Here is a 27,948-nt window from a genome sequence, read left to right on the forward strand (position 1 = left end):
AGAAGTCTATGGGCGCTTACGCAATTTTCAGGCGGCTACGGGTGTGTATCCATAACCAGCGGATCCGTGTTTGCAGACAGCAAAATCCCTTACGGTCGTGTTCATGAGACCTAAGGCAGTACTGAACAGGCTCCATGCCAACAGCTCTGCCATGTGCATGAGCCTTTATATGTATTTGTTCACAGCCTATTCTTCAGTCTCAGTTGGGGGTTGTACTCCGTTGGGCCAAATTGACCCTGTTGTGACCAAATTCGAACCTGGACCCGCCGGAGGACCTTCTGGTCCGCTGATTACCCCTTAGCCTAGTTATACAGTGAGATTTCCCCAGTCAAAGTATTGCTTTATAGTTAGCAGATCTGCCCTTCGGGGTTCTAATAAAATGGTGCATCAAAACCCTTGATATCTTAATTGTCGCCTTATTGGTTTTCCCACAAATTCCTAACTAACAAATGAATGTAACTTTTCAACAACTTGACAAAAGAGGACGACTCAAGGACAAGGGATTTTCTATGTTGGGGTAAACAATGGGTGAAAGAAAAGTCACTTAATCTTTTTGCTGGATGATTTGGGGACTCCGGCTCCCGATTTCTCGGGGAGGATCAGGCAGATTTTCTTCCTCTGGCTTCCATCTGGTGACGCGCCGTCATTTTCGTTATTAGACTGCTTTGTCGTCGGCCAGGTGTGGTGTCTTGCGCTGCGTTCGCTCAGATATTTTTGTATGTTGATCGTTTCATTTAGACTTTCTACCACAATGATGACTTTGGAGCTGTCTGACAGGCTGAGACGTTTCCTCCCGCTCTCCGCAGATGCTTTGGAGTGATTGTTGTTTGAATTATTTTGCCTGTTTTGTGGCGGGGTGGCAGTTGATGTATGAGTCGCTGCCACCTCTGGAGCCTCATTATTTTGGCTTGGAATTAAAGAAGCCTCATTCTTTACAGAAGGTTCAGCCTCTCGTGACTGATGTGACTTGAGGGGCAGGTCCGGTTCTAACTCCACATCTTGTTGAGTGACTTTAATTTCATCAAGTTTATGATCCTGGGTTTGTGTCTTCTCCACCTGCTGATTAATGCTACAATGAAGGTCAATAACTGCGCTCAATGGTGGATCATCTCTTCCGGGAGTGCTTTGTAAACTATCAGCAGAAAATATTTTTCCATGGTCCACATGATCCATAACCTTTTTATTTCCTTGTACATGCTCCTTTTCACATCCTTCAAGACGCCCCGTTTCGTCTGCCTCGGAATGAGCAAGAGAGCTGTCACGGGCCTCCTTAATCTCGCTATCCGTGGCTTCATTGATTGTGGTGTTTTTAATTGAATTATCGGGTGCGGGCAAATGACCCGCTTCAGTAATGGAATCTTTTCTATTGCCCTCTAAATGGCCGTTGACCTTATTACCCGGCAATGATGAACCAGCAATATCTATTTCACAGTTAATGTTATTTCCATTTGACGGAGAGTCTGCTCCTTTAGAAATACCGGTGACATTTGATGGCGTTGGATCAAGAATATTTCCGCAGAGAGCGCCGGAGTTATGTTGGCTTTCCAACTGTGCCTGCAGCTTACTCTCTGTTAACTCGTCGCTCTGGTCTTGTATCTCTAGATCTTTCAGCTCGCTGCGATTTTGACTTTGCCCTATCGAAAGGTTTTCTTCAGATTTCAAAGACTCGTCAGAAGTGAAGGCTTTTTTTGAACCTTGACTTTTAAGAACGTTTGGTGAGGACCCTTCTACTGTCCCATTGGGAAGACCGTCTAGCTTATCATCCCTTTCTTTAAGTGGTGTCATTACTGCTTTGCCAGATATATCATCTGCATTTCTTCCTGTCTTATCCGTAGACTTTTTATCAAGAGTATCTTTAGTTTTCGAATCTTTGAAGCCAGTCCCCACCATCGTTGGGTAGTCAACATGAAATGGTTGGTCTTCCTTTGTAACCACTCGGCTCTTTGCTTTTGTCTCAGCAGAAGATGATTTGCCCGCTCTTAATTTCTTTCTCAGTGACTGTGGTGGAAGGCGTTTGGGACTTTGGCCTCTCTTGGTGGCCTCCATATTTGGTTGTGGATGGACCCTGACTTTCCGAAAGGGTTGAAGATTAACTTTCACCCTTAAGTAGTCTTGTTCTTTTCTTGTGCACATCGTGTTACGCACATTGCCGTTGATGTAAACATCTTTCCGAGTGTCCACCAGGGTGCCAGTGTAGCTTGTCTTTCTAGCTTCATAGTCTTCGTTATTAATAGTCAGTAGGTACTTGCTCCCAAGGTGCGGGCGGCAGAACTGTTCCTGTCGTGATTGAGGTGTGTTTACCACCATGTCTGACTTATGTTGAATGTGTGGTATATAAAAACCAACACTCTTCGGAATATTCACTTTTCTTATTCTGGCTGTCAGCAGCACGCTGTCATTATTCAAAAAACAATTTTCTTCGGTGACATGAGTTTGAATTTTCTGTTCCTCAAATTTTGCATTTTGTGTCTCCGGTTCAGTTATTTGTCTTGTGGGTTCCTCTAATTTATCACATTCGATGTATTTACAGATAAGGTCATTGTCTGTCTGTAAAGAAATATCTTTTCTCTCATCCAGAAGAACACTGGGGCCACCTCTCCGTGATCGATGGGCACACAGCGGCCGTCTCGCAGCATGCATCTTCATTTCGACCGATCCCTTTGATGTTAAACGACTCATGACATCAGCACTTTGCTTGTAAGAAGCCATATTTCTTTGCGATTTCTCCGGCAAGTTGTAGCACAGATCCTGTTGGGGAATGTTGTCTGATTTGATTCTTGTCATGTCATCTTTAGAGAGAAAGGATCTTCTAATAATTGTCTCACCTATGGGATCCAAACATAGACATTAGATGCTGGACAATCATATATATATATATGTCAGTACATGATAAACGGGAAGCTACTAAAGACAATCTCTGCCCATCTTCCCTGTTAGAGCATATGAAAGTGACAGAGAGGGGTCCTCCGCTCAGGACCCCCTGCTATAAGCCAAAGCTGAGAGCTACTAACAAGTGGCTCTAACTCTGGCGGAATCGGGCCGTCCATGTATCATGGGCAGCCATTTTTACAGGGGCATAGCTAAAGGCTCATGGGCCCCGATGCAAAAGTTCTTATTGGGACCCCCCCCCCTCCTGCAAACTTCTCATGGCCGACGGTCCGCATCTTTCAGTTGCATTGCTGGGTCTCCTAAGTGACCCAACAATGCAGCACTAGCAGCCAGGGGCGTCACTAAGGACTTAAGGGTATGTTCACGTAAACGGCCGAAAAACGGCTGAAAAATCTGAAGCAGAACGCCTCCAAACACCTGCCCATTGATTCCAATGGGAAAATGGCGCTCTGTTCCAACGGAGCGTTTTTCGCTGCATTTTTTTACGCGTAAAAAAACGGCCGCGAAAAAGAAGTGCAGGACACTTCTTGGGACGTTTTTGGAGCCGTTTTCCATAGACTCTAGTGAAAAAAGCTCCAAAAACGTCCGTAAAAAATGGCGCAACTATCGCGAGTGGCGCAAAAAACGTCTGAAAATCAGGAGCTGCTTTCTCTTGAAAACATCTCCGTATTTTGAGACATTTTTGACTCTGCGAGTGAACATACCCTAAAATGTCAGGGGGAATAGCCCCAATACATATGTGTCCACCCAAAAAAATGTGTGTGTGTATAGGAGACAGCATATCTATAGCACTATGACCCTATCAACTATGGATAGGATCGTTTTTTTCTTTGGAAAAGTAGTTTAACATGAAAAAAACTATATAAATTTGGCATTACCGCAATCGTATTGAGCCGCAGAATACAGTTAAGTTGTTTTTATCACACGGTAAAAGCAAAAAAATTGAGTTTTTTCCAATTTTACCCCACAAACAATTTTTTTTCCAGCTTCCCAGTACATTATATGGTACTTTAAATGGTGCCAATAAAAACTACGGCTATAAAACGATACACTGTATGTCACGGCGAGGGGGGGGGGAGTATGCAGCGGGCACACGGGCTGAGACCGCTCCATACTCTGCGGGCATCAACTGTGTATTACAGCTGACACCACCTCACACTAACAACCAGGAGCAGAGAAAACTCTGATCCTGGCTTTTAATTACTTAGATGCCCTGGTCAATAGTGACCACAGCATCTGAGCAGTTAGAGGGGGACAGCTCCCTCCGACAGCCCCCGCTACCTAATTGCGGGGTGCCGATGGTTGTCGTGGCAGGCTGGGTGCCTAATAAAGGCCCCCAGGTCTGCCATCTTTTTGCTCCTATTAAGCTGGTAAAAATCAAAATATACTACAATACATTAGTATTGCCGTGTATCGGAGCGGCCGCACTGCCGCCCTGCAAGAAATAAGGGGAGGCCGCCATGACAGGATAGGAGGGAGTAGGTGAGGAAGGAGTTAAAAATTATAGCTGTGGTTAGGGGAGTGGTTTGGAGGGGAGGAGAGGGGTGAATCTCGGGCTTCCCGCTGTTTTCCTCAGTACGAGGGAGACAGCGGGAGGAGGCACAGTAACAGCAGTCCCGCCCACCCGCCCCTTAATTTACGGGTTTTGAATGAGAAGCGTGAGGCATGGATGGTGTCTGTTGACTGGTATAATTGGTGTTATTTGTTTTGTCACGGTAGCTGGCGGGGGGAGTCCTTGAGCTTGGTCAGTAAAACTGGTGGGGGGATCGCATCAGGGGTATGCGTCCCCCAAAATATGTGGAAGGCTTCTTAGGGTGTTACCCCTTTGAAGTGCTTTATGGGAAAAGCCATCTACAGGAGTGAGCGGTGCCTTCGAGCCGGGTTACGGCTGATGGTAAAAGCAAGTGGTGGTGGCAGATGGCTATTTTTTTCTAATTTTTACGGTAACCTCAAGGGCTTCCCCTGGTCATGTTATTGGTGTTATATATATTGACCCTGTTAAGGGTTTGTTATGTGTATTTTGGAAGACTTCCAATTTTGGGGAATTCTAGGTTATTTAATGTTTGGTTATGAAATTTTTATTTTCTATAAAATTTATAATAAACGGCTGCTGTGGCCATTAAAATCCAACTTCGGTGTCATGTGTCATTATTCTTAGGGGTAAGGAATAATTACGGATCACTCGACTCTACTTATCCAAGTCATGTATCAGCGATCTACCAATCGCCGGTTCAAGTTCCCTAGAGATACTAATAAAAAATAAAAAAAATTAGTTAAGTGACAGGATCGGCGCAGGATTGGCGTTTATCCTTGCTGCCATTTACAACCTGTGTCAAGCTGCGCATGTTCCACAGTCCCCTGAAAGGTTAGGTACGCTTAAGGTACTTTTAAATGGTGTCAGTAAAAACTACAACTCGTCCCATAAAAAAGTAATCCTTCACACCCCTCCATTGACCAAAAAATGTAAAGTTATGTCTCTCGGAAGGCAGGGAGAGAAAAACAAAAATGAAAAATGGACTTGTCCTAAGTGGGGTATCTTTGTCATTATATATTACTTAGTTTATCCAAATCCTAAAGTTACAGCCTGTGTTATACTTCAGAGCTGAAATCTCAGAACATTCCCTTCTTCTTCAGCGTCTACACAGAATCAAGTAGGGGTAAAAAAGGATCCCAGATGTTGTGATGTGTTATATTCTAGGACAGCTAAAGAATTTCTGAATCCTAAACATTTCTTTGTCATGGGGTAGTGAGAAGTCGTGAAAGAGGCACATGAGCCGCATGCAGCTCCTGAGGGCAGTGAATTTTTTTTCATCTCTAATTAGAAGTATATGGGAAGTCCTTGTAGTGCGGTTGATGCAAAGCAATGACATCACAGCTGCCTATTCTACTGATATTGTGAAAGAAATTTTTTCAGCTACAACATCCACTGGCGTATAGTAATAACCGTTTTTAATTTATCTCCAGCCGTGTGGCTGTAAATCACTGGGTTCAGTGTGACCCGCTATAAATTCATTCTTCTGGCGTAAAGCCCTGCCCTTCTGCGTTGCCCTCATTAAGGAAGCTGTTACACTTTACAAGCAATTTAGCAAAGTTTAACCTAACACCTGGGAGACGGCGCGAGTATATTAAAGAGTATTCTCACTCGTATTTTATTAATTCTTGGGCCTGGTTTGATAATATGATGATATGAAAACATTGCTGCTCATTTTCGGTCTGTCTTCGCAGAATGAGTACACGTGACCGGGGCGGACTATAGAAGAGTAACGCATTTTATAGATTCTATATCGGGCCAGATTCCCACAGATCCCTTCCACGATCTACATAAGTGGTCGCTTGGGATGGACTGATAATAATGTGTCCCTTCAATATAAGTAACATAAAATTAACTTCAACCAAGGACGACGGATAATAGATCTTAAGTTTGACCATTGAATGGTTGTGTAAAGGATCTGCTAGACACAGTTTTTGTGTCGACGCCCGTGGTTAATCAGTCTGCATCTGCTCCTAGGTCTGATAGAGTGACTCGATCTGCTACCACTCAGGCTGGTAGGCTTAGGAGTGGGAGAACCTATCACAGCCTGGCCAGACGGTTCTAGCTCCCGCCCTCGGTCTATGTAAACCTTCACTTGCTTCTTGTCTTTGCCTGTGATTCTGTCTTGTTTCCTGGCTCTTCTGTTCCTGCTTGTACTATTGACCTCTGCTTCAAATTGACCCTGGCTTTACTGACTACGCTCCTGCTCTGCGTTTGGTACCTCGTACACTCCTGGTTTGACTCGGCTCGTTCACTACTCTTGTTGCTCACGGTGTTGCCGTGGGCAACTGCCCCATTTCCCTTAGATTCTGTGTACCCTTGTCTGTTTGTCTGTCGTGCACTTATTGAGCGTAGGGACCGTCGCCCAGTTGTACGTCGTCGCCTAGGATGGGCCGTGCAAGTAGGCAGGGACTGAGTGGCGGGTAGATTAGGGCTCACCTGTCTGTCTCCCTACCCCATCATTACAGGTTGTATTGTAGGGTGGTATAATGTTGGCACTGTATGGAACTGCTATTTGTATACGGGCCCCTTTCACACTGTGTTTATGGTCTCTGTTTGATGTATATGCCGGGAAAGCTCCCGATGAATATGTTAAATGGAGACTGTGATGGATGCTTAAAAGATTTTTCAACTACTGAACAACTGATGACCTATCCACCCGATAGGTCATCAGTACATGATCTGTGGGGGTCCGACATCCGGACCCCGCACTGTTAAGCGGCTCCGGCTGCCTCCGGGCACCGGACGTACATGCCGGAAGCAGTTGGCACCGGCCATGGAATAGCGGCCTAGCTGCAGCTCCGGTGGATAGGTCATCAGTTGTCCGGTAGTAGACAACCCCTTTAACAGTGGCATCTGTCACCCATAGACTACTATGGGATCCATTAAACCTATACAAGTCATGGGTTTTTAAATACCTTTTCATGACGTAGCCATTAAACGGATGTCATTGTAGCCTATGGGCGGCTGATACAACTGTTAGGCATCTGTCACAGGCATCCGTCGCCTATAGGCTATTATGGCATCCATTTAACGGATGCCATACAGTGGCATCTGTCACCTATAGGATCCTATTTAAAACAAATGTATATTAAGCGGTATAATTTTTTTGCTGGATGCCTCTGGATAGTCTAGCGCTGTCAACTACTCTTCTATCCAGTAAAAAGACAATATCCCCCAAGAATGGTGCGCGACTGAGGACATGGGTACGTTAGATGTATGCATTGAGAGCTTTGCCGATGCAGGAGAGGCGCAGGGCTGCAGAAATTTTCCACTCAGAATTTGACCTGTGGTGCTGATTTTAAAATCCGCACCACATGTCAATTACTATAACGGATATTACTTTTTTTTTTTTACTTTTTCCATCTTCTAAGTGTAATCTGCAGGACAATTCGCAGCAACAAGCATATCCTCACCAAAAGATTCTGTGCAGATTTGTCTTGCGGATTCCCCAGCGGATTTGCTGTGAAAATAATCCGCAGCAAATCTGACGTGTGTGGGCTTAGCCTTTTATTTTTGGACTAATGCTTGATGATGACTTTGGATGAGAAATCCCTGGTGCGTGCCAGTCGTGGAACGTGGATCACGTGATGTCATTTCCTCAAGATTCACCTTGGGCCACATTTCAATAGAAAAGTGGAAAGCCGTGCAACTGTCATTGTCGAGCTCAGGCCTAAAACAAAACCGCACTTAGGCCCCATTCACACGACCGTATTTCCATCTATCCGCAAATACTGTCTGTAAATACGGATCCGTAGTCATCCATATTTTATCCTTATATACAGAACGGTATCCGCAAATACAGTCCGTAGTGCATCCGTATATGATCCGTATATACGGATCCGTAAAAAAGAGGGAGGCTGCAAATGATGTCACCAACATGTTGAATAGCAACGCTTCCGTAAATACGGATGATTTACGGATGCACATCCGTAGCTGTCTGTATTTATGGAAGCGCCCATAGGCATCTATGGGGGAGTCCGTGCTGTAATTACGGACAAGGATAGGACGGGTTCTATCATTTTTCAGCACGGACACCCATCCGTAAAAATACGGAAATGCGTCCGTGGCCAATAGAAATGAATGGGTCCGTAATTACAGATAAAAAATAACGTCGTGTGCATGGGGCCTTAGTGCAATTGAAATAACCGATCCTCCTCTAACATTCTGAAAAGTTGCTGTTTTTCTTAAAATTTTAGATAATTCCTTGGAAATAATAACTTGTAAGTTCACACTAGTCTATTGCTACTAATTCAACAAAACGTATGTTTTCATAACCCGTCTCGCTGAAGAGCGCGAGAGCCGCCCTGGACCGTGGATCTTACCAGGTTATCTCTCGGAAAGCTTACCTTTATTAAATCTTGACAATTCCTGTAAGACAGTTGTGTTCGCACCTTCCCGTTGAGCAGCGTGAACAAAGTCTTTCGGATTATCAGGAATCCTTTGTATGCAGCCTACTTCATTAGTGTCAAACATAGCCATAGGGGAGGGGGGGCGCCACTGTACCAGCCGACAATTGAAACAGATGTAGTACGTTCCTGGTAGAGTTTCACTACTGCCGTCCCTCAAAGACTTGCCTGATACCTGATGTAATGAACCAGTGTGCTTTTTTAGGAAAGGTTGACCCTTCCTGGGAGAGTCCACAGAAGACATGACATGACTGTAGTCTTCTTGGGTTACATCAATTTTATGGATGGGGTCTCGTGTTGTTTGAAAATGTCTGGCTTTTTCGCATGAGCAACTTGTTGGACCCTGTTCATTTGACTTGTTCGGCTTTACAGTACATTTCACAATGAGGAGAAGGAAAGAGAGAGCAATGATTCCTGCAATACATTGAACGCTGGGATTAAGACGGGCAATGTTCAGAATGTAGTAAAACAATACAGGTAGAAAGGAAAAAGAGTGGTTGACCTTAACCCCTTCCCGCAAAATGACGTGTCCGGTACGTCGCAGTGCTGGGGGAATGTATAGCGCGCGCTCCATACGCTGCAGGTGTTGGCTGTGTTTTACAGCCGACACGGGAACTATCAGGAACAGCAATCATGCTGTTCCTGGCTGTTTAGCCCCTCAAATGCAGCATCTGAGGCGTTCCTGGCAGCCTGTCGCACCCCCCCCTCCCCCCCCCCCGCAATGAGATGGTGCAATACGTTAGTGGAAATTAATACATTAGAATCGCAGTGTATTTCAAAGGTGTGGACATAGTGTTTTAAGGCTAATATGTCAATTTGACCATGTCTGCTGAGACTGACTATAAACATGGCAACTCCTCTGTAATTCTTCTGGGTAACAAATGTTATGGCCACCCCTATTCCTCCTACCAGTGTTGTCAACCAGCTACTGCTACTGCTTTTTGGTACTGTTTGCTCTGCACAAAGTCACCCAGAGGGTCTCGCTCCCTCTATCCCGTTTCCCTGGAAGGATATCACAGTGAGAGGTTTCTAATATATGACATAGCTATCTGACAGCTACCATTGTCAGCCAATTGAGCTCTAAGGCCTAATTCACACGCTTGATTGAATCTGTGCTTGTAGGGTGTCAAACATGCTACGGGACCAGTGACCGAATGTGATCAAAAGAGATCTGTCAGACACACCAGAGAATTCACCCTAATTGATAGCCTATAAGGATACATGATTTTTTAACAAGTGAAAAAACAAGGAATGCTGGGAAGTGTGGGGTCACCAGTGACGAAGGAAGTTAATAACTTCTACTACTTGGAGCAGAGTTGTAGCTTGGCTTTTCTTCGCCCAGGGCAAACGTTCAGTTTGCTTTCTCCAACCCTGTATCTAAAAAAGGGAAAGTGGCTTTTTGGCACCACCCTGGCGCCAGGGCCACATGCCCCAGTAGCCACCACTATTTGCGCCTCTTCTTAGAGATGAGGGTTATGTCACATATACATATTGTTCACATGTGGTGAGCTTTTATATAAACCCCAGATATGAGCTATTTTGTGGATACCTTTTTGTTCAGCTTTCATGGGGCATTCTAAACATATCCTAGTCTAAAAAGACCTTTCCTGGTGACAGTTTCCCTTTAAAACGATGGTCCGCCGCCTTGGATCCACTTTAAAGGTTATATCACAGAATAGAATAATCAGCAGTTGTCTAATATAATGTCATTGAAAGAAATGCTCCCTTTATATGGACGTTTCTTGAAGAATTCCATTGAAACCATACAGGCGACCATAAACAGCTCCTTTATTCTGCTTTTTGAAGCCTCCAGGGCAGTAGAAGGAAACTTGAAATTCTCTTTAGTTCCTTAGGGTTATTTCTAATTTTTCTATTCCTTAATATAATCTTAAGGCCTCATTCACACGGCAGGGTTTCCCGGCCGGGTGCCGGCCGTTCATAAATCGGCCGGCACCCGGCTGCATTAGGAATAATAGACCCCTAATGGGGCTATTCACACTACCGATTTTTTGACGGCCGGGAAAACCAGCCATCAAAAAATAGGACATGCTCTATCTTCGCCCCTGTGCCCGGCTCCCATAGAAGTCTATGGGGCCGGGTATTACACGGCCATCACCGGGATGTGTCCCGAGTGATGGCCGGGTTTTCCGTCGCTTGCGCTCTATCTCCTTCTCCTCACAGCGCAGAGTGCATGTGAGGAGGAGGAGTTGATGCCATTCGGACGAATGGCATCGCTGTACACTGTGTGGCAGGGCCGGGGTGTACAGCAGGTGGAAGGGAGCGCTGCGCTGGCTCCCTTCCCCTGCTTGTTTTAAAAGCACCCTGGCCCGGCGACACCTTCGATGGCGCCGCTAGCAGCTGCAGCTGCTGCTGCTACGGCTGCTACTACTGTAGCGACGCCACTATAGCAGAGCAGGGAGGTATCTCCCCGCTCTGCTATGTGCTAGCCGCACTTTAGCTCCTTGAAGGAGCGGAATCCCCGTGTTTTCGGGGATTCCGCTCCTGGACAGAGCGCTTGATGTCTCTGTCCATATCTGGGCAGTGACATCAGGGGAAACTCCTGAAGCGGAATCCCCGAACACATGGGGATTCCCCTTCAGGAGTTGCTGCTGATGTCACTGTCCGGATCTGCCCGGACCGGCACGGATGCAAAACTTAATGCAAACCGGCCGGGCAAAATGGCCGATTTTACCGGCCGACACTCGGGCTCGGGAACGACCCGGTCGTGTGAATCCCGCCTTAGACTTACCCCAAGGTACATCAAAATAATAAATGCAAATAATCAAAATATTGCCTTTTACTTTAGGCCATATTTTCTGACTTTACTAGATATCCGTGAGACTCCTGGAAAAAGAATAGTTCTTCTGAAAGACCTGGCAAATCTTCCGGGTGCCCTTTCTTAAAAGTTGGTAAGTATGCGCTAAGCTGAGGCCTAGATATTTAAAAAAAAATAGGGACTTTGCCCGATACTTTGCAGTCACAAACGATCTCTTAGCATTTATCGATTGACCTACCTGTGATGACCAAGATTGATATGAGAAGACCTTCTCTGGTAGACCCTCTGTTCTTCTCCCTTGTTATAACTGTGATGTTGTAAGATTTGGATCCACAGTTCTTGTCTGTTAGCTGTAGCACAGATATTACCGTTGGGTTGCTTGAATTACTACACTGAAGACCATTTCTATTTTTCAGGATTCGTCTTGTGGAATGTGTATAATTCCTTAAAAAAATTGCCAACTTATGTAGTTCACAGCTACAGTTCCAATTGTTATGACCCAAGTTTAAGAGGGTGAGATGCGGCAGGAAAGAGAACACATCTGGCAGTTTTGTCAGTCTGTTCTTGGACAGGTCTAATTCCTTTAGTTGTTTTAGGCTTTGAAAAGTCCCTTCATGAATAAAATTGATAACATTTCTGGACAAGTCCAAGTGCTCTAGACCATGAAGAGCGTTGGATCCCAAACTTTCATGTGTCAAGTTTGTGATCTGATTCCTGTTTATCTCCAGTCTGATAAGACGTTCGGTGTTCTCAAACCAAGTCCAGTCAATTCTTTCTAAATAATTACTGTTCAGCTGCAGTGTTTCAAGATTCTGGAGGGGAAAGAAGGTTCGGTGAGTGATGGACGTAGACGATATCTGGTTATAGTCCAAGTCTAAGGTCCTCAGTTTGGTGAGGTTGGTGAAGGCTCCATTTAGGATCTTCTTGATTTTGTTGCCACTCAATCTAAGCAGGGTAAGGTCTAGGAGATGTGAGAAGTTGTTGATTCCGATAAATGATACATCTCCTTCTGTGATAATAAGAACCTTGGTGTTCCTAGGAAAAGCTGTAAAATAATGTGGAGATTAGGGAAGATTTACAAATACCTGCTCAACTCACTCTAGAAAATCTTGTTTGTGCCTAAAGTAAACATGTAGGTAAGACTCCGATGGTCGTTTACTTCTTCAGGTACCCACTCACCCAGCACCCAGGGTGAATGTCCCACCAGCTTCCCTAGCTGCCTATGGGTTCAGATGTGATTGCTACCTCTTCAACCGCTACATCTATACCACTACTACCCAAGATCCTTTGCAGATGCCAGAAAGTATAACAATAATAATCGTCTGGCACACAATCTAACCCTAATTCAGATCAAATGTAACTAAGTTGATCAGCTTAGAGTTGATCGGTATTCGGGTTAGATTGTGTGTTAGAGACGCACAGAAGCCTTTGTCAGCCGAGCCGTCAGTCCAGGTGACTGATGGATTAGACTTACAGTAGGCGTTCTGCAGCTTCTATGTATAGTGGATACATAGAAGCTGCAGCGCTAAAATGAAATAACATTTTTTATAAAACTAAATTAGAAAAATGTTCAGGATGCCAAAATATATTACATTAAAAAAAAACGGCTTCAAAGTTTTCATAGCCTTTAAAGTGGTCTAGGAGATTAAAAAAACATGGCTGCTTATCAGTCTGCTTTTAGAAATGAATGCAAATGTTCTTTATGTAAGATGTTTTTCGCTCTAGAAAATAACCTTCATTCTTGGCATATGTATTTTATTTTGGACAAATGAAAGCAGTTAATGGTTTTCAGCTTGTACTGAAGCAAATGACTTGTAATAAGATAGAAATCACATCCTTTCAATATGTTCATTTAGAAAACGGCAAAAAATAGACAGGCATTAAAAATACGGCTCCAGCAATAATGTGCCCAGACACCAGTCGTATAAGCTGCTACACCAACTGTACTAATGACGCTACAGATTGTTTTTTAAAGACATGGAAATAAGTCATTAAGTGGAAGCCGTGCTCTCCCGAAAACACTAAATGCCCATATGTAATTGTTGTAAAGCATCTCTCTGTGGATTGTGCCGCTTGCAGCCAACATGCAGGCAACAAGGGGAGACAATCAGCAAAATATGATCTTTAAATATGTAGCATAAACTTTCTTATGGCGTCTTCCACAGTGGGGCCAGATATGTAAGAAGCACGACAGTATTCATGAAAAAGCAGCTTAGGCCCCATGCAAACGACCGTGAAATCATCACGTAATTACGGATCGATTCATTTCTATGGCCTACGGACACCTAACCGTGTATGTATATCTATATATCCCTTGAGTACGGGCGCGGTCGTGTGCATGGTGCCTTATGCAGGACCTTTAACTGGGCACAGCTCGAAGCTAACAGAGGCATATTTTGTCGAACTTGTAAAAGATTTCTTTTGACCCATTTTTAAGTGAAAGTCGGCCCTGCCGATCATACATTTCCCCTGCGAAAATGTAGTATTACTTGGCGGCGATTTAAATGAATGACCAATTATGTAATACATGGACAGGCCGCGTCCAGCAGAGTGGGAGTTGCTCTATGTTAGCGGCACTCTACTCTATGTCATAGTCCTGAGTAGGTGACCGTCTAATAGAATGTATGTAAAGAGGTTGTAAAGTGAGACAGTCCAATTAGGACAACCTCAAAAAGAAGCCATTCCAGTAATCACAAGTGAGTGGAGGAGAAATATTGTATTACATGGTGCCCATTCATATGAATGGATGCAATTCTTAGTGGCACCGTTTCCTCCAGAGCAGGAGCTACTCTTTGCAGCGGTTCTCTGCTCTAGAACGTAGAGGGTAGTCCCAAGCGGGTTTAGGTTAAGACCGGAGACAGTGGCACTATATATATGGAGGTGGGGGCCCTAAGGTGGTGTGTGGCCCTTCACAAGTTGGTCACGGAACAGCTGGAACAGAGAACAGGAGCTTAGGGCAAAGGAAACTTTGCCAGGCCGGTGTTGAAGACACACCCGGTCACAGCAGGAACACTTCTCAGAATTGAGAGGGGCAGTGTCTTACAATTGGCTGGTTATGGCCGGCGGGCTCACTCTTTGAGGGTGTCTTGTAAATTCAGGCCTACTAAACTGCAACTGGCTGCTCTGCTCCACTGTTTTACATGAGATGGCTCCTGCCCATCACCCACCGACCACGTCTCACACGACACTGCACAAACAAGGGGAGGCTCCTGCCCGTCACCCGCAATCCGCTTTGGGACCCCTAGTCTCAGGCCCTTCATGCTCCTGCAGATTCCACATCACAGCTTCAGCTGATTTCTCAGCGGTTCTCCCCTTTATATTCATCCATAAAAAGTAAACTTACACATATATATATATATATATATATGTGTGTGTGTGTGTGTGTGTGTGTGTGTGTATATACAGTAAAATTCCTAGCATCAAAGGGTCCCGGTAAATGCCAGATTATCAGATATTCTGGATTATTAAATAATCATAGAGAAAGGGTAGGGAACTTTCAGGAAAGAAGCCCAAAATAAATAAGGCTCTGTTCACACTTGCGTGATTCCGGATCCTACGTACATCGAATACCACCCCCATTCGGATCTTGACGACTTACAATAGTTTCCGATGGGTTCCGTCATGGTTTCTCACGTATTAACAAGAAGAATTGCGCATAATCACAGGGTCAATTTATTATAATTTGTTTCCTAATTAGTTCTCTCCCAAGGTATGTTGTCGTTTTGTGCTGGCAACAAGAGCTGGATTATTGGACATTCTACATTATTAGATGCTGGATTAAAGGAATTTTTTAAATATTTTTTTTTAGCGCTTGATGACGACCCTCCAGGGTCACGTGAATTGAAAATGACATTATTACAGTACCGGGCAATGCTAGAAAACAGAATATATACAGAAAAAACATGTCTGGCTTTGTATGGCCTTGAGGATAAAAAGTATTTATTCTTCCTTTGCGCTTCTCTTCTGAAATGTGACATTGGATGATTTCCGCAGTGAGATTCATTACCAGTGGATTCTGTACGTGAAGGGCCCAGAGCCCACACATCTAATATTCTCTGAGCAATACCGTGCTGGTGGCTGACAGGACTCTTACCTATTATATACGGGAGTCCTTGACAGACAGTCGCCTCTTCTGAACAAACCTCACAGGGAGAAGGACAGCTTTCCACTAAATAAAAGGATGTGCTGAGCAGGAGGACGATGACACCTGGAACACACATTAGGACAGAAAAACCTTTGTCACTTGAGTGATTAGTTGAGAAAGTGCTAATGATTGATTAACACTCGCAGGACGGTGTCACTTCTCTCTCCTCTATAAATGAATCTTTGAGGACTCATTATTCATGGGGCTTTGGAGAAGAGAGAACACTACATCATGTATCTAATCCCTGTACCATAAGTGGAAGGACAAGATGGTTCTGTGTCATAGAATTATTGCTGCTACAAACCAGAGGCAGTTTAAAGGGCAACTCTTATTTAACAAAATGTTATTGTTTAAATCTTCATGACATGTCGAGTAAGTTGGCATATACTTTACTTTACATATATAATCATAGATTTTATCTGTATTCCTATGCAAATTCTGCTATCAAAATTCTTCTGGTTGCCCTTGGAAACAGACTGCAGTTGATCTACACTTCTCTGACAGTCATGTGACCTGACAGCTAAGGCTTAGTTCACATCCGTTGCAGATCTGGTCAAAAAACGCCGGAAAAAATAGCTTTTTTATGGTAAAATGATGGACACCATAACGGACACCTGACAAAAACCATTAGGCCCTGTTCACACTGAGTTTTTTTGCAGGCAGAAAAATCTGCCATAAAATTCTGTCAGGAATTTTGAGGCAGATTTTGACCTGCCTGCGTTCTCTTTGTTGCATGTTTTTTTTTTCCGGCTGCGGCCATTGAGTGCCTCGCAGACAAAAAACGTTGCGAAAACTCCTTTCTCTGCCTCCCATTTATGTCAATGAGAGGACAGAGGCGGAAACACCTGAAGAAAGGGCATGACAATTCTTTGTCCCGCAAGCTTTTTTTTACGCTCGCGGGAAAGAAACGCCTCCTCCTCCCATTGAAATGAATGGGAGAAGATTTCGGCCGTTTTTTTTGCGTGGTTTCCGACGCGGTTACCACGTCAAAAAACGCGCCAAAAAACTATGCGTAAACAGGGCCTTAAAGTCCATGGGTTCCGTTGTGCGCCATTTGTGTCCAACATGAAACGGATCCGACATTTATGACACCTATGATGGAACAGGACAACTGGAAAAAAAAACTACCGCACATGTGAACCCGGGCATAGCTCTAACAATGCCCTGTCAGTCATAGCTAGGTTTTCTTTTTCTAGGCATACAAGATTCAGTTTTCTGCCCTAGCCTTATATCTAAATACCCTGGCCAAGGCAGAGGGGCTTCTTGGCGCCTCCCTAGTATCTGGCACATGCCCTGCCAGCCCCACCTGGGTATGTCCCTGTGTACTGCACTCGGGTTACAGGTAACTAGCCGGATTTTCAATGTAGCTTTTAGATGTGACTGGAGTAATAGCCATGATGGAATGCAAAATCAGTAAAGGATAAGTGAAGCAATGTTTTTGGAAAGTGATGTTTTGTGTCGATAACATTTTAAAATGGTGTGGAGTATTCGAAGAACATGAATAATGCAGCCACCATCTATGTAATACATTCAATTACACATGACTGTGCACAGTGAGAGGGATGGGAGAGGAAGGTAATTCGCTGCTAGGAAAACCTGAGATGGGGAGGGTTAAGGAAGCTTTGATTCACTGGTCGGTTATCATACAAATTACCACCATGAGAAACTGATATGGCTGACAGGAAGTAGTTGCCAGTCAGCTACTTCCTGCACCAGAAACTGAAGTCTGAAGCACATACAGCCGAGCTTATAGTATAAAATCATTATATATAAGGATTCAAGAGCTCAACCAGGTGTTCATGTCTGGCACCGTTACCGAAATGCTGTTTTTATATGTTTTTGGGCAAGTCATTAGTACTATAACTAAAAAGACAGGTGCCCTTTAAATCCTGTAGTAATAATGTAGGACTTCAATATTAATATTAGCATCTGCTAATCTGTGTCTGACTCTATCTTTTGCAGGGAAGGCCAGAGTTCTCAGAAGTTGTGTCTAAGTTAGAAGAATGTCTCTGCAACATTGAGGTAATTTTTAAAAAAAAATGTTTCTTTGAACTTAAAGTAAATCAACACCTTTGACACTTTGTCACTTTTAGGTCCAACTTACAGAGCTAATTAATTTCTTAATATATCTTTATAATAGTCAGAGCTCCAAATCCCCTGCATTGACATAAAGTTAAATAATAAAAATGATGGTCTCCAGCGTCAGCCACTAGGGGGAGCTTAGGAACTTGCTGTATACTGTCTTATGAGTTCAATGTATACAGTAACCATCTTAACTCCCTCTAGTGGTGGCTACAGGCACTCTATGTCTATGTAGAGGATTTGGAGCTCGGTATCTGAAAAACTGAGCTCTGACCACTAGATATTTAAGAAACAAATCAGCACAGAATTTTAGACTTATTAGATATAAAATAAAAATGGTTTTCATGGCTGGACATTTGCTTTAAGGCGACCTTAGAAAAAGTATTACGGTTGAATGAATGTGCGTTTCACTTGAATATAGCCTAGGAGATAAGCGGCTGCCAGAAACCTTTGGTACTGCCTATCTCTAGAGGAAACAATGGTTAGACAGTAGATATTGTCATTGACGGTCAGGTCGAGAGCCCAGTTACTTTTGCCCTAGGGGTCTAGGATATCCAAACCACACTTCTGATAGGTAACTGCCAATGTTTTGGGTGGTCTTCCTCACTATAGAGGGAAGCATCAACTTTTTCCACCACCCATAACATCATTTTTTTTTAGATTTCATTATAAATAATCTTTATTCTTACACCCTCTCCATAGTATTGCCAGAATTATTAAAGATTTTTTGTCTGAGACGTAGATAAGTTGACAGTAGTAAAATCCAGTAGCTAGCACAGTGTCACGGCAGACAAATAATCTCAGGTGGATATCCGCTGTTTACAACAAATGGTGTATTTTCTTAGTGTCTGCGCCGTGTGATGAATATAGTCTGAGGTCTCTCTGTAAGCCACATACATCACGTCGCAGTGCAGGGCATATTAACAATGACTATTAAACAGCCAGCATTCCCATTATACTAGACACATTGATTATACCTGGTGACGGGTGGCCCGCTTCTCCTTATGACAACGCCACCTGCTGACATTATACAAGGAGATTTATAATAACACTTCCAAAGTTCTGCAAATCAGGTAACGTTATCTCATTCAATACAACATTATGTGGTATCTGTATCCTTGTAAGGCCGAGTATAGTACACCGCTTAAAAGAATACTAATCCTCCCCTTTACAGAATACAGATCCTCCCCTCTACAGAATACTGACCCTCCCCTTTACAGAATACAGATCTTCCCCTTTACAGAATACAGATCTTCCCCTCTACAGAATACAGATCTTCCCCTTTACAGAATATAGATCTTCCCCTTTACAGAATACAGATCCTCCCCTCTACAGAATACAGATCTTCCCCTTTACAGAACACTAATCCTCCCCTTTACAGAATACTGATCCTCCCCACTGATCCTTACACAGTACACCTCTTCCCCATTACAGAACACTAATCCTCCCCTTTACAGAATACTGATCCTTACATAATATTGATCCTCCCCTTTACAGAATACTGATCCTCTTCTTTACAGAATACTGATCCTCCCCTTTACAGAATACTGATCCTTACATAATATTGATCCTCCCCTTTACAGAATACTAATCCTCCCCTTTACAGAATACTGATCCTCCCCTTTACAGAATATTGATCCTCCCCTTTACAGAATACTAATCCTCCCCTTTACAGAATACTGATCCTCCCCTTTAGAGAATACTGATCCTTACATAATATTGATCCTCCCCTTTACAGAATACTAATCCTCCCCTTTACAGAATACTAATCCTCCCCTTTACAGAATACTAATCCTCCCCTTTACAGAATACTGATCCTCCCCTTTACAGAATACTGATCCTTACAGAATATTGATCCTCCCCTTTACAGAATACTAATCCTCCCCTTTACAGACTATTGATCCTCCCCTTTACAGAATATTGATCCTCCCCTTTACAGAATACTGATCCTCCCCTCTACAAAATACTGACCCTCCCCTTTACAGAATACAGATCTTCCCCTTTACAGAATACAGATCTTCCCCTTTACAGAATACAGATCTTCCCCTCTACAGAATATAGATCTTCCCCTTTACAGAATATAGATCTTCCCCTTTACAGAATACTGATCCTCCCCTTTACAGAATATAGATCTTCCCCTTTACAGAATACAGATCCTCCCCTCTACAGAATACAGATCTTCCCCTTTACAGAACACTAATCCTCCCCTTTACCGAATACTGATCCTCCCCACTGATCCTTACACAGTACACCTCTTCCCCATTACAGAACACTAATCCTCCCCTTTGCAGAATACTGATCCTTACATAATATTGATCCTCCCCTTTACAGAATACTAATCCTCCCCTTTACAGAATACTGATCCTCCCCTTTACAGAATATAGATCTTCCCCTTTACAGAATACAGATCCTCCCCTCTACAGAATACAGATCTTCCCCTTTACAGAACACTAATCCTCCCCTTTACAGAATACTGATCCTCCCCACTGATCCTTACACAGTACACCTCTTCCCCATTACAGAACACTAATCCTCCCCTTTACAGAATACTGATCCTTACATAATATTGATCCTCCCCTTTACAGAATACTAATCCTCCCCTTTACAGAATACTGATCCTCCCCTTTACAGAATATTGATCCTCCCCTTTACAGAATATTGATCCTCCCCTTTACAGAATACTAATCCTCCCCTTTACAGAATACTGATCCTTACATAATATTGATCCTCCCCTTTACAGAATACTAATCCTCCCCTTTACAGAATACTAATCCTCCCCTTTACAGAATACGAATCCTCCCCTTTACAGAATACGAATCCTCCCCTTTACAGAATACTAATCCTCCCCTTTACAGAATACTAATCCTCCCCTTTACAGAATACTAATCCTCCCCTTTACAGAATACTAATCCTCCCCTTTACAGAATACTAATCCTCCCCTTTACAGAATACTAATCCTCCCCTTTACAGAATACTAATCCTCCCCTTTACAGAATACTAATCCTCCCCTTTACAGAATACTGATCCTTACAGAATATTGATCCTCCCCTTTACAGAATACTAATCCTCCCCTTTACAGGCTATTGATCCTCCCCTTTACAGAATATTGATCCTCCCCTTTACAGAATATTGATCCTCCCCTTTACAGAATACTAATCCTCCCCTCTACAAAATACTGACCCTCCCCTTTACAGAATACAGATCTTCCCCTTTACAGAATACAGATCTTCCCCTTTACAGAATACAGATCTTCCCCTCTACAGAATATAGATCTTCCCCTTTACAGAATATAGATCTTCCCCTTTACAGAATACAGATCCTCCCCTCTACAGAATACAGCTCTTCCCCTTTACAGAACACTAATCCTCCCCTTTACAGAATACTGATCCTCCCCACTGATCCTTACACAGTACACCTCTTCCCCATTACAGAACACTAATCCTCCCCTTTACAGAATACTGATCCTTACATAATATTGATCCTCCCCTTTACAGAATACTAATCCTCCCCTTTATAGAATACTGATCCTTACATAATATTGATCCTCCCCTTTACAGAATACTAATCCTCCCCTTTACAGAATACTGATCCTCCCCTTTACAGAATACTGATCCTCCCCTTTACAGAATACTAATCCTCCCCTTTACAGAATACTGATCCTCCCCTTTACAGAATACTGATCCTCCCCTTTACAGAATACTGATCCTCCCCTTTACAGAATACTGATCCTCCCCTTTACAGAATACTGATCCTCCCCTTTACAGAATACTGATCCTCCCCTTTACATAATATTGATCCTCCCCTTTACAGAATACTAATCCTCCCCTTTACAGAATACTAATCCTCCCCTTTACAGAATACTGATCCTCCCCTTTACAGAATACTGATCCTCCCCTTTACAGAATACTAATCCTCCCCTTTACAGAATACTAATCCTCCCCTTTACAGAATACTGATCCTCCCCACTGATCCTTACACAGTACACCTCTTCCCCATTACAGAACACTAATCCTCCCCTTTACAGAATACTGATCCTTACATAATATTGATCCTCCCCTTTACAGAATACTAATCCTCCCCTTTATAGAATACTGATCCTTACATAATATTGATCCTCCCCTTTACAGAATACTAATCCTCCCCTTTACAGAATACTGATCCTCCCCTTTACAGAATACTGATCCTCCCCTTTACAGAATACTAATCCTCCCCTTTACAGAATACTGATCCTCCCCTTTACAGAATACTGATCCTCCCCTTTACAGAATACTGATCCTCCCCTTTACAGAATACTGATCCTCCCCTTTACATAATATTGATCCTCCCCTTTACAGAATACTAATCCTCCCCTTTACAGAATACTAATCCTCCCCTTTACAGAATACTGATCCTCCCCTTTACAGAATACTGATCCTCCCCTTTACAGAATACTAATCCTCCCCTTTACAGAATACTAATCCTCCCCTTTACAGAATACTGATCCTCCCCTTTACAGAATACTGATCCTCCCCTTTACAGAATACTGATCCTCCCCTTTACAGAATACTGATCCTCCCCTTTACAGAATACTGATCCTCCCCTTTACAGAATACTGATCCTCCCCTTTACAGAATACTGATCCTCCCCTTTACAGAATACTGACCCTCCCCTTTACAGAATACTGATCCTCCTCTTTACAGAATACTGACCCTCCCCTTTACACAGAATATTGATCCTCCCCTTCACAGAATACTAATCTTCCCCTTTACCGACTATTGATCCTCCTCTTTCCAGAATATTGATCCTCCCCTTTACAGAAACTGATCCTCCGTTTTGCAGAATACAGATCTTCCCCTCTACAGAATACTGACCCTTAAGACCACAGGGGGTGGAGATGGGGTGTGTCCCTCTGTTAGGAGCCCCCATGATCCCCTCTTCAGAGGAGCTGCTGTTTAATCGCTGAAGATTTACAAGGCATCCATTGAAATAATTGGTAATCGATTGATTTCGGTTGGCACCGCAAGTTTTCCAGAACTCTCCATGGCAACTGTCAGTTAATAGAGGGAAATCCGGGGTGACGGACCTCCTTTATCTTTTTAAAAGGGTATTATGGTTTCAGCAAATAAATAAATGTTATGCTTTCTGTAATAAAAAGTTATATAATTTTACAAAATACTTTTTTTATTTCAATTCTTCACGGTTTTTCCAAGATCTCTGCTTACAGTCATTTAAGAGGAAGCTTCATTGTTTACTTACAGTGGATGAAAATCTTTCCTCGTCATGTGATGGACACACAGATGCATGTTACAGGACACAGCCCTGATATACATACTGTAACTAGGAAGGACTTGTGTCCACTGGAAGTAACAATAAAGGTTCCCACTGAATGACAGCAAGCAGAGATCTTGAAAATTAAAAAGGAATGATACAGCAAATACATTTAAAAATTGTATTGTTAAAGAAGTCTTGTCTGCTGTTCTAGCGGGTCCTTTTCAGTAAATACTTGTATTCCCCATGAAATAATTCTGGAGCATGTTTTCTTACAACTCTGCAGTGTGCTGTTCCTCTGTTATTCCTCCTGGAAATGTATGAATAAATTGACAACCTTCCGTTACTACTCCCTAAGGTGTGTCCCTACACAAATTGACAATGTCCAATCCCTGCTGTTGGTGTGGGGCACACTCTAGTGACAAGGAGAATATTATATTAACTATGATGTGGTGATTGGGCGAGGGAGAGAGCGGAAATGTTTTTTTATTTCATATCAAAACAGTAATATTGGCGTGTTGTAGTTTCACATGAGCAGTGCAGAATGTAGATAATATAATGCAAGTATAAAATCGTTGCGTACCATAAAGGCAGATTTAGAGGCTGTTATAGGGCCGTTGTAGAGAGGGGGTCCGGCCCTGGTTGGTCCCATCCCTTTTGCTACTGGCTGTTGAGAAACTTGGGGGTGGGAATTCTGACAAGGTTCAAGGGGTGGAGGGGGAAACAAACGGCAGGGCTTCCTGTCCTGGAGAATCCATAATGAGGGGGCTCAGTCTGATTTTCACAATGGCGCCCCCTCTCTTCTGTATAAACGCTCATTAAAATGACACATTTATAAGACGCCTATCTAAATGTTATAGAAAATACATTATTTATCTCCCGTCGCTGCCGCAGCACAAGGTGTACAAACGACGAAGGAAATAATAAAAGATTCAAGTGATAGACAGAAACATCAAGATACATTATTGCAGCGGGCTGTCATTTATAACATTCATTGTACAATGTCCCCAGCGTGAACAGGTGAATGGAGCTCAGCCATAAAAATGAATGGCCCCTCTCACACGGACGGTGGGAGCCGCAATGTTAGATGAAGGGACACAGAACTGGCTCACGGTCAAATTAGGAAAGCAGAAAAATCTCTTTAATTTTCCTCCTCGTTTTTCTCGGCCGCTTCTTCTTCCTGGATAGATTTTAGTTCTGTTCTTTCTGGCCCCATCATCTGTTTATTTATTTCGGCGGCCGATCGGTAGATAATGATTCCTTAGCGCCGGTATGATCATTATTTTATCTGAGACAGAGCATCAGCCGTACTACCTGAGGCTGGGAACACTCATCTGTGCTCAGTGCGCACATAAATACGCTTAAAGGAATTGTTTTTTTATTTTTTTCTATTTAAAAACTCCTTTCGTTACAGACTGAGCACTGGAATTCTTAAGATTTTTACACATTCGTCCTTCACTAATAAATCTATACGGCCTGGGCGGACATACTGCCAGTGCACCTCTCTGCCATGGTAGGGCTAGCCCCAGAAGCTGGCGGCTGCTGGGCGTGGTTACTGAGGTGGTGATAGGGCGTGGCTTGCCAATAATGGCCGTGGCTTACTAATATCTAGCATGTGACTGGCACATGTGCAACATTTGTCCAGCGTGTGAGTGGTGTGTGTTGGTCCCATGTGTCCAGCATGAGTTGCCGGTGTATGGCATGTGTCCGGTGTATGAGTGGCGTGTATGCAGCATGGATCCAGCTTGTGCGTGACACATCTAAGGGGGGCCCACACACAGTTCTTGCACAGGGGCCCTCAGCTGTCAGTGTTCTTCCCTGTAAATAGCAGAGAGGTCAAAAAAAACATTTTACCCATTTTTCCTCTACGGTGAACACCATAAAAAATTTAAACCGCCAAAATCGCTGTTTTTTTGGTCAATTTAGCTCTTATTAAAAATGTAATAAAAAGTAATCAAAAAACTGTATGTACCAAGAAGGGAAAATAAAAAAGTTATGTCTCTTGGAAGTCGGGGAGTGAAAAACGAAAATCAAAAATCAAAAAATGGCTCAGTCCTGAAGGGGTTAATCAATCTGGGAATTTTCTAATTATGTAGTTCTTTCTACTGTTTCCTCATTCTGGTCTTGGGAAATTCCACATAATATTCCAGTTCTGTTTTAGGAATAATATAATTAGATAATTGCCGGATTATCAGATTTACTGGATTATAGGTAGGGATCCATAGATTTCTAAAGGGAGTGCATGAGCTGCTGACATATAATCACTACACTTCTCGAGCAGCATTTGAATCCCCATTTTCAGGAAACTAATACCTGCCCTGATCGGCTCAATAATTCCTACAAACGTCCGAGAAACACCCACTTTGGTGCCCACTTTGCATAAGCTCCACCCCTTTGAGGTTTCACTTGAATGGAGCTGCCACCACTGTGCAAGGAAAGACTGTGGAGGAGCCGCAGCGCTTAATCAGGGGCAGTCGGACCCCCACGGATCCAAAAGCGAAGGAATTTTCTAGCAGTATGCCATCACTTTCTATCATAGGAAAACCCCTTTAATTAGTTACTACAACGGAAGACGCTGTTCTCTGCTTTTTATGTTAAAATATAAGAGGATCCTGTAGCTACTACACATAATAAAATGACCACATGGACATTACACTGAAAACTGAGCTCCAGATCTGTAAGTATATATACTCTGTAAAAAGGATCTGCCAGACACAGCTTCTGTGTCAACGCCCGTGGTTAATCAGTCTGCATCTGCTCCTAGGTCTGATAGAGTGACTCGATCTGCTACCACTCCGGCTGGTAGGCTGAGGAGTGGGAGAACCTATCACATCCTGGCCAGACGGTTCTAGCTCCCGCCCTCGGTCTATGTATACCTTCATTTGCTTCTTGTCTATGCCTGTGATTCTCTCTTGTTTCCCGGCTCTGCTGTTCCAGCTATTACTATTGACCTCTGCTTCATATCGACCCCGGCTTTACTGACTACGCTCCTGCTCTGCGTTTGGTACCTTGTACACTCCTGGTTTGACTCGGCTCGTTCACTACTCTTGTTGCTCAGGGTGTTGCCGTGGGCAACTGCCCCATTTCCATTAGCTTCTGTGTACCCTTGTCTGTTTGTCTGTCGTGCACATATTGAGCGTAGGGACCATCGCCCAGTTGTACGCCGTCGCCTAGGACGGGTCGTGTAAGTAGGCAGGGACTGAGTGGCGGGTAGATTAGGGCTCACCTGTCTGTCTCCCTACCCCGTCATTACATACACATTAGAAGGATGGACTTATAAACTATACCTCTATTTAGTGTTGTCAGTAAAAGGGGCGGGGCTGTGACAACCTCTTATATGATAATGGAATATATACCACTGTATTGTGTATACTGTGTGTGAATGTCATACATATCTGATTCAAATGAAAAACTGGCAAAACTCTCCTTTTAGATCCAGAGAAAGGTAAAGCTAATAGATGTAATACATAAAACAATCGTTCCTTGCCTTTGAATTACTTTTTTTCTTAAGACTTTGGTCAGAACGTAAAAAACCTATAAAAAAGGAATCAGGACATAATCCATGTACTTGTCTTCTGATTGCAGCTGATGTCTCCAGGATCCAGCAGCGGTTCTCTATCTCCATCTGCCTCATCAGATTGCCTCGCTGCCCGTGGTGGCCCTGGTCGTAGCCATGTTGCAGCTCTACGTACACGCTTTGAGTTGGAGTATGCCTTAAATTCGAGAGCTTACTCAGGCTGGCCTCAGAGGTGAGTGGACTACAGTGTTGGACTGGGGTTCCTTGGGACCACCAGATGAGATGATCCTGAGGGCCACAATACATCTGTACAGAACACGTACATGTCCACTATTAATTGCATTGTAAACTTTCTTGTTTTTATTACACACACAGGACATATCACCAATATGGTCTAATAGGTTATTTCTGAATCATCCTATAAGAAATAGACCCTAGTGGCAAGTGATTGACTCCGAAGTCATCTCCGAATTGGGCCGTCTTCTGTTGAACTCTTAGGGCCCGTTATTATACCAAAGCCTGTACAGATCCTCTAATACTCTGGCCCTGAATAGGCAGTTATATGTAGATTGTATATCATTGATTGTTCGTACCCTGCTATATTCAGGGGCGTAGCTAGGGGGGCAGGCGGGGCATGTGCCTCAGGCGTAACTAAGAGGGAAGGTAAGGGTCGCGCCAGGGCTGCACCGTTCATGACGGCAGCCTGCTGCCTCTCTGAGGGGGCCGCGGCACCACTGAAATCAGCCACTCCCTCCGTGCCCGGCCATTTAACGACTCAAGTGGCTCGTTTACTTTTTTGCGTCGTTGATGGGAGCTGATTGACAGGGAAAGTCATAGTGCCCTGCCAGGCAGCACCTTTCAACGGCGCGATGACATCGCGCCACTTGCGTCCTTCAACCCCAGCAGACCTGCTCAGAAGAGAGCAGGTTTGCTTTGCCACCGGATGGTGCGGGAACGGGATTAAGTTGAGTATGTAAAGTTTTGTTTTTTTATCCTAATAAAAATGTGAGTGACATCATCTTCATGGGGGGCCTTAGCTACAGGGGTCGGCTCTATCTAGAGATAGGGGCTATATACAGGAGTGGGCTATATGTGGAGCACTATAGGGGGAGCTGTATGTGAGGCACTATATACAGGGCTGGGCTATATGTGGTCACTATTTATAAGGGGAGATATATGTAGGGCACTATCTACAGGGGTGGGCTATATGTTGGAAACTATATACAGGGGTGGGGTGTATGTTGGGCACTATCTATAATGGTGGCTATATGTGGGACACTATCTACAGGTGGCTGTATGTGGGGCACTATCTACAGGGGCTCTGTGGGGGTCACTATCTACAGGGGATCTATG

The 27,948-nt window shown here is 43.6% G+C and overlaps 2 protein-coding genes across 2 annotated transcripts in view; one reads left to right on the forward strand and one right to left on the reverse strand.

Annotated features, from left to right (window-relative positions):
* Positions 1–27,948, forward strand: part of LOC142657627 (serine/threonine-protein kinase TNNI3K) — a 227,442-nt gene that overhangs the window by 164,385 nt on the left and 35,109 nt on the right. The window contains exons 24-25 of the mRNA XM_075832842.1: positions 17,712–17,771; positions 26,664–26,827. Of these exons, the coding sequence (XP_075688957.1) occupies positions 17,712–17,771; positions 26,664–26,827 (224 nt within the window). The remainder of the gene's footprint in view (positions 1–17,711; positions 17,772–26,663; positions 26,828–27,948) is intronic.
* Positions 495–15,825, reverse strand: LRRC53 (leucine rich repeat containing 53). The gene is made up of 4 exons (XM_075832019.1): positions 15,699–15,825; positions 11,844–12,650; positions 8,770–9,243; positions 495–2,825 (listed from the first exon to the last, which is right to left on the reverse strand). The coding sequence occupies exons 1-4, from the start codon at positions 15,823–15,825 to the stop codon at positions 541–543; spliced, it is 3,693 nt and encodes a 1,230-aa protein (XP_075688134.1). The 3' UTR covers positions 495–540.

Source organism: Rhinoderma darwinii, chromosome 7 (genome assembly GCF_050947455.1).
Source record: "Rhinoderma darwinii isolate aRhiDar2 chromosome 7, aRhiDar2.hap1, whole genome shotgun sequence".
Taxonomy (NCBI): Eukaryota; Metazoa; Chordata; class Amphibia; order Anura; family Rhinodermatidae; genus Rhinoderma; species Rhinoderma darwinii.

What these genes read in the sequence shown, in the direction of transcription:
- LRRC53 (XM_075832019.1), bottom strand. Translation starts at nt 15,825, where the DNA reads ATGTGTGTTCCAGGTGTCATCGTCCTCCTGCTCAGCACATCCTTTTAT. An exon ending in AGGACTCCCGTATATAATAG is followed by an intron (nt 12,651 to 15,698) that starts GTAAGAGTCCTG and finishes ATTATTTTACAG; the next exon opens with CTTTTCCTAGGAACACCAAG. An exon ending in ATTGTCAAGATTTAATAAAG is followed by an intron (nt 2,826 to 8,769) that starts GTAAGCTTTCCG and finishes TGGATCCCATAG; the next exon opens with GTGAGACAATTATTAGAAGA.